This window comes from Triticum aestivum, chromosome 5A (assembly GCF_018294505.1).
Source record: "Triticum aestivum cultivar Chinese Spring chromosome 5A, IWGSC CS RefSeq v2.1, whole genome shotgun sequence".
NCBI classification, from domain to species: domain Eukaryota; kingdom Viridiplantae; phylum Streptophyta; class Magnoliopsida; order Poales; family Poaceae; genus Triticum; species Triticum aestivum.
The window spans coordinates 533,064,192-533,071,826 of record NC_057806.1 but is presented as its reverse complement, the minus strand read 5'-3'; the positions used below and the strand labels follow the sequence as shown (position 1 = coordinate 533,071,826).

At 45.3% G+C, this 7,635-nt stretch overlaps 1 protein-coding gene across 1 annotated transcript; it reads left to right on the top strand.

The window, feature by feature from the left end:
• Window positions 1–5,354: 5,354 nt before the first annotated feature.
• Window positions 5,355–7,220, top strand: LOC123107506 (uncharacterized; the record flags this gene model as incomplete). The annotated part of the gene is made up of 2 exons (XM_044529492.1): window positions 5,355–6,407; window positions 6,816–7,220. Coding segments are annotated over exons 1-2 (1,458 nt in total), but the record flags the coding sequence as incomplete, so codon positions are not given.
• Window positions 7,221–7,635: the final 415 nt, after the last annotated feature.

Below are 7,635 nucleotides of genomic sequence, written 5' to 3'. Positions count from 1 at the left end.
TCTTGAACTGTTGAGCTTGAGCCAATCCTTTTGTCCTTAGCATTTTGAGGGGTCCACTTTTCTCATCCATGCCATGCCAATCATTGAGCTTTCCTGAAATATTAGTCTTGAAATAGTATTAGCTCAATGAGCTATATGTTGTTAGGAATTACCAAAACCACCTAGGGATAGTTGCACTTTCAATCTCCCCCTTTTTGGTAATTGATGACAACATATAGATCAAAGCTTCGACAAATGATAATAAGAGTGAAAAACATTGTCGCTTTGAGAAGTATGTGAAAAGCAAGAGCTCCCCCTAAATTTGTGCATAGTTTAAGATTTGCTTTGGACTACAAATGCACAAAGAGTTAGGATCATGGGTTACTCTTCCATGTAACATACATCTTGGTGGAGCGCTCAAAATGATAATAATTAAAATACATGCAATCATCACCAAGCAAAGTGAGTGATCATATGGAATATAAAAGGATAATGTCATCCAACAAGCATAAAGGTAGTATATGATCAAACACATGATCATCCAAGTATCACACACAAGCATAAAGCTAGTATCTCAAACAAGTAAATGACAAAGTTCAACCACCAAAAAAAGCAAGAGAGAACAAAAAGAAACACACTCTCTCACGAAGCCTATGATCTATACATTTTCTCCCCCTTTGGCAACAAGTTACCAAAAAGTTCATAAAAAATGCATAGTGCTAGATCGACTCTCAGGCTTGGTCTTCAGGTGGTGGTGTAGATAGAACTCCAAGGACGAAGGCATCAGTTGATGTTGATGGAGCTGGTGGAGTGAGTGCTGGAGCTGGTGGTACTCAAGCTATAGCTGGTGCAGATGAAGTTGCTCTGGTGTCTGTAACTGGCATAGCAGCAGATCTCTGACCTCTGGGCACTCTGGCAAAAGCATCAGTGGTTGTCTTGCCCTTCTTCTCCTGCACTTCCTCCTGAAGTTGCTCAACAACAGACTGTATCTCAGTGACCTTCACATCTAAGTCATAGAACTTCTGCTCCATGATCCTCTCCAAGCTCTCCTAGTTTTGAGTCAGGGTGGCCAGTCCCTTCTCAATCCTCAGAGTGGAGGCAATCAAGTAGCCAAGATGATCTTGCTTGCTCTTCGGAAGATACTGAGATGCCTCATCCATGGTTGGCATCTTTGCAGCTTTCTCAGTCCTTGCCTTCTCCCTCTTTGCTTGTGCTTGCACAGAAGATGGTTCATTTTCATCCATCACCACAGTGTTATCCTCAAAGTCTGGGTAGATGGGCAGGTGCTCCTTGTCCAGCAGATATGTGCCAGTGCCCATCTCAGAGTTAATCAGCTCCTGAATTTGTGGGGCATACCCACAACTCCTCTTCTGATCTGCGGCTGTCCTCTTTATGGTTTCCACAATTAGGCTCATGACCTTGAACTTCTGTGGAACATAAAAAATGTGCAGCAAGTTGATGGAGTGACCTCTGATCATTCTGTGATCACCTGACTTGGGCAGAAGAGTGTGCCTGAGGATCCAGTTGATTGTGGGCAGGCCTGACAATAAGTGTTTCACAGATCCAAACTGGTGAGTCTCAAGACCTGCATCAGGAATCTCCTTGTACATGCTAGCCATGGAGTTGTGATCCTTCTTCTTCTTGGCATAGACATCCAAGTCATGTTCTTGTTCTTCTGGGGCATTGATCAATTGAGCCCATTCTGCAACTGTTGACTGGTACCTAGTGCCTTCAGACATCCAGACAGTCCTTCCATCTGGGTAGAAGTGAGCTGTGGAGTAGAACTGCATGATAAGCTCATCATTCCACTTTGTGAGCTTCTGAGCCACAAACTTATCAACTCCACAAGCCTTGAAACTATTATAGACTCCAGGATAGTGCTCTTCATTCTCCTTGATGTACTCCCAGTTGACCCATCTCATGTCACACACTATTGGCTTCTTGTCAAGCAACACTGTCTCATAGAAGTCCTGCTGTTCCTTTGTATGGAACCTATAATCCACAACAGTTCTTCTTCTGGTGGCATATGGATCTGACTCTCTCCATAGCCTCAATTCTGAATCCTTCCTTATCTTCATGTTCTCAGCTACTGGATGAACATCATTGTGATCTGGAATTTTTGGCTTCAACTTCCTCAAGACATGTGACTCATCATCTTCTTCTTCCATTGCAACTTCAGGCACTGGGCCTTGTTCTTCTCTGCTGCTGGGATGTTCCTGGTGCTTCTCTTGGATGCAGTTTTGGGTTTTGGAGCATCTGGCTTGGGAGCTTCTTTGGGCTTAGATGGAGCAACCCCTGATCTTATGGCATCTCCCATAAGCTTCTGTACCTTAGGTGTTGGTGCAGCAATCTCTTCCTCTTCCTCTTCAAAGTCTCTCATCATAGAGGGCTTGCCTAGAACTCTGGCAGTGGTCTTCTTGACCCTCTCTTTCCTCTTCTTGCCATCTCCAGCTTCCTTGGGTTCAAGAGTGAACACCATTTTCTCACCTGTGGCAACTTTCCTTGGCTTAGACATTGGCTGTTTTCCTACTGGCATCTTGGTCTTCAGACCTGGCTTAGTTGCAGCAGTTGTGCCATATTCCTTTTTGAGCACTTTCTTCTTTGAGGTGGCTTCTTCCTCCTCAGCCACATATAGTCCTCATCCTCTGAATTTGAGGTTCTTTTCCTGCTGGCCCTTGTGGCAGCCTTTGGCAAGTTGCTGGGTGTGCTCCTGCTTCCATCATCTAAGCTGCTAGAGGGACTAGTGCCCTCACTCATGTGATCCTGCTCCTCGCACTTGTTCTGACTGTCACTCTGATCTGACATGATGCAAACACTGACAACTGATCCTGTGAATAGATTATAGCTAAGGTAGAGTGGATGAGCATCACAAAATGCAGAGGTTTTTGCAAAAGAATGAATCAAAAACTTAGTTTTAGTTTTCCACAAAGCATTTCGGATCTACCTATTTGAAATCTCGGTGATACCGAAGCAGTTGTTGGGAACCTAAACTAGTGAACTCGGTCAGACCGAGTCACAGTTCGGTGGCACCAAGACTGCTAGGGTTTCACAAAGACTTGAACTCGGTCACACCGATTTGCAATTCTTGGTCAGACCGAGAATCACATGTGCAATGGCCTGAGCCAAATTGGTGGAACCGATTTCAACAACTCGGTCGGTCCGAGATGGTTTTGGCGGAAACCTAACCCTAAATTTTCAATCCACAACTAAACTATGGAGTGTTTTCATTGGATAGAGTGATCTCAATCGTGGCAAGATACATGGCAAAACAATGTGCTGGGGAATCAGAGTTTGATCAGCACAAGGATTAAGTCCATACCCTAGTGCGGCGATGGACTTGCTACGGCGGCAACGACGGAGACTATCCCGTTGACGGCGGCGGAGACCAGGGACTGGAGGCGGCTGGCGACGAGGAGGACGATCCGGAGACCCACGGAGGCAGGGCAGGCTGAGCGCGGGCGAAGAGGTTCGGAAAGTTTTCCAAATTTTGGCCCGTGGTTATATATAGCCTGACCCTGTCGGTGTGACCGAGTGGAACAACTCGGTGGCACCGAGATGCATAACTGCAAGCAGTTATTGCAACTCAGTGTGACCGAAAAGTTCAAATCGGTTGCACCGAGATTGAAAACCTAGATCGACTTAGTGATCTCGGTATGACCGAAATAGATGAATCGGTCAGACCGAAACGCACAAAGAAGTTTTGGAAGTTTAAGTCTATGACGAATCGGGGACTCTGAGTGCTCCTCACACAGAGTGGTTCGAATCTGACTTGATCAAACTTTGTGATGCAACATGAATAGAGTTTGAGACAAGAAGAGCATAAATAGCTAGAGAAGGTTCTTAGGCATTCTTGTCCATCCACTTGGCAAGAGAAAAAGAAACCAATCAATCAAAACTACAAGTGGATGTCCTCGAATGAGTAAATTATGCAACCAACATGCTCACACAATAAAATGGCAAATGAAATATGTGGCAAGGCATGCACAACCAATTCTAGCATGTATCAAGCAACTGGCGATGACTAGGTCATCTATATATGAGTATATTGACTTAGGAGTCAAATGAGAACATTTGATCATAGGTCATACTCATCGTTTCACTAGTAGAAAAAGGGTCAAATGTGCGACACATTAGTCCCGAGTTGTAACAGAACCGCTAGTAATGTGTCCAACAGCTAGGCGGGAGGAGCTCTTTAGTACCGGTTCGTGGCGAACCTTTAGCACCGGTTCATGCCACGAACCGGTACTAAAGAAAGTGGTGACAGGATGTTGTTAGAGTGGGGCCCCTCCAGCACCTTTAGTACCGGTTCGTGGCACGAACCGGTACTAAAGGTCGTCCTATATAAACCCTTCGCCCACCCGCACTCTATTCTTCCCCCTTTTCCCTCTCCCTCTCCTCTGTTCTTCCCTTCTTCCTCTCGAGTTCATCACAAATTTTGCCCAAATTTGTCAAGATTTGCAGGCCCCATCCATTCAAATGATCACAAAGGTTAGCAACTTTGTCCTTTCATCTCTCATTGCTAGATTAGCTCTTGCATTGGTTTATATAGTGATTAATTGTGGGTTTTAGTAATTTGGGAGGAATTATATGTGGTAGTATTTGATTTATATGCAAATTGAGGTCAAAATAACACTTAGTTTGCATATGTAGGTGTGGTTTACTTAGTGCCTTCTAAATCTCCGTCGTAACCACCGTCGATCGCCCGCACCGTCCCGTCGCCGGCACCACCTTGTGGTGAGCCTCTTGTTCATGAAATTTTATATAAAAAATTGATGTTTGTGTGATTTGGATATATAGTTACTCGTATAATTATCTTACCCGTACGTTGTTTGTTATACATAGTGCCATGGTTTTGATATCCGTCCCCGTCGGCCCTCGTCCTTGTTATGATTCGGATGTGGTATATTCTCTTTTAAAACTATTTGTTGCATTTCGTGTTTATGACAAATTATGCCCATCAAGCTGACATAGATATTTGTATGTAGGAGGTAGTTGAACCGGAAATTCCAACCGACCCTATTGTCGAGAGGTTAAATTTAGTTGAAAGAGAAAACGAGGATTTGAAAGAAAAATTGAAAAGAATTGAGGGGGAGAAGATGGAATTGGAGTTGCATGTTGCCGATGTCGTCGATGATCACAAGATCAAGATGGAGAAAATGCGCTTGAAGATTAGAAAGATTAGAAAATATGCCATTGATAGTGAGGCTTGGTATCATTATGCTGTTGGATCAATTGTTACCTTAGTTGCGATCTTGATCGCATTTGTTGTTGCATTTAAATGCTTTAGCTAGAGAGTTATTTGTTTGTTGCATTTAAGTGTTGTATGAACTTTATGTATTGTATTAATTTGGTGTTTTCGGTGCTGTGTATTGAAGATGAGCCGGCAATGGATGTACGATGACCGATGCTCTCCCGAGTTCATTAATGGCGTGCATACTTTTCTGCTTGCGGCTGAGGCAAACAAGCGGGCGGATGGTTTTATGCCTTGTCCATGTGCTGGCTGTAAGAATGGTCACAATTACTCTACGTCAAGAACCATTCACGTCCACCTGTTTGAGTCCGGTTTCATGCCCCACTATAATGTTTGGACCAAGCACGGAGAAAGAGGGGTTATGATGGAAGACAATGAAGAAGAAAAGGACGACGACAGCTATCCTGGCCATGGGTTCCCTGAATACGATGATACAACAATGGGGGAAGAAGCTGAGCCGGTAATGCGGGAAGAAGCTGAGCCGGCAATGCGGGAAGAAGCTGAAGAAGAGGCATCAGATGAGCCCGTTGATGATCTAGGTCGGGCCATTGCCGATGCAAAGAGAAACTGCGCAAGTGATTTGGAGAAGAAGAAGTTGCAGCGCATGTTAGAGGATCACAAAAAATTGTTGTACCCGAATTGCGTAGGTGACAAGAAAAAGCTGGGCACCACACTGGAATTGCTGCAATGGAAGGCAGAGAATGGTGTATCTGACAAGGGATTTGGAAAGTTGCTGGTAATGATAAAGAATATGCTTCCAAAGGACAACGAATTGCCCGAGAGTACGTACGAAGCAAAGAAGGTTGTCTGCCCTCTAGGGTTAGAGGTGCAGAAGATACATGCATGCCCTAATGATTGCATCCTCTACCGCGGTGAGTACGAGGATTTGAACGCTTGCCCGGTATGCGGTGCATTGCGCTATAAGATCAGCCGCGATGACCCTGGTGATGTCGAGGGCGAGCGCCCCAGGAAGAAGATTCCTGCCAAGGTGATGTGGTATGCTCCTATAATACCACGGTTGAAACGTTTGTTCCAAAACAAAGAGCATGCCAAGGCGATGCGATGGCACAGAGAAGACCGTAAGAAAGACGGAAAGTTGAGAGTACCCGCTGACGGGTCGCAGTGGAGAAAAATCGAAAGAAAGTACGGGAAGGAGTTTGCAGATGACGCAAGGAACGTATGGTTTGGTCTAAGCGCAGATGGCATTAATCCTTTTGGGGAGCAGAGCAGCAACCATAGCACCTGGCCTGTGACTCTATGTTTGTATAACCTTCCTCCTTGGTTGTGCATGAAGCGGAAGTTCATTATGATGCCAGTGCTCATCCAAGGCCCTAAGCAACCCGGCAACGACATTGATGTGTACCTAAGGCCATTAGTTGAAGAACTCTTACAACTGTGGAATGGAACAGGTGTACGTGCGTGGGATGAGCACATGGGGGAAGAATTTGACCTAAAGGCGTTGCTGTTCGTGACCATCAATGATTGGCCTGCTCTCAGTAACCTTTCAGGACAGACAAACAAGGGATACCGCGCATGCACGCACTGTTTGGACGATACCGACAGTATATATTTGGCTAATTGTAAGAAGAATGTGTACCTGGGACATCGTCGATTTCTTCCGAGCAGGCATCCCGTAAGAAAGAAAGGCAAGCATTTCAAAGGTGAGGCGGATCACCGGACGAAGCCTCGCCACCGTACTGGTGCTGATGTACATGATATGGTCAAGGATTTGAAGGTGGTCTTTGGAAAGGGTCCTGGTGGACAACCTGTTCCGAATGACGCTGACGGACGCGCACCCATGTGGAAGAAGAAATCTATATTTTGGGACCTGCCCTATTGGAAAGACCTAGAGGTCCGCTCCGCAATCGACGTGATGCACGTGACGAAGAATCTTTGTGTGACCCTGCTTGGCTTCTTGGGCGTGTATGGGAAGACAAAAGATACACCTGAGGCACGGGAGGACCAGCAACGTATGCACGGAAAAGACGGCATACATCAGGGTCATGCAAGCTACGCTCTTACCAAAGAAGAGAAGGAAATCTTCTTTGAATGCCTGCTCAGTATTAAGGTACCGTCTGGCTTCTCGTCGAATATAAAGGGAATAATAAACATGGCAGAGAAAAAGTTCCAGAACCTAAAGTCTCATGACTGCCACGTGATTATGACGCAACTGCTTCCGGTTGCATTGAGGGGGCTTCTACCGGAAAACGTTCGATTAGCCATTGTGAAGCTATGTGCATTCCTCAATGCAATCTCTCAGAAGGTAATCGATCCAGAAATCATACCAAGGTTAGAGAATGATTTGGTGCAATGTCTTGTCAGTTTCGAGTTGGTGTTCCCACCATCCTTCTTCAACATCATGACGCACGTCCTAGTTCACCTATGCGAAGAGATTAACGTTTTGG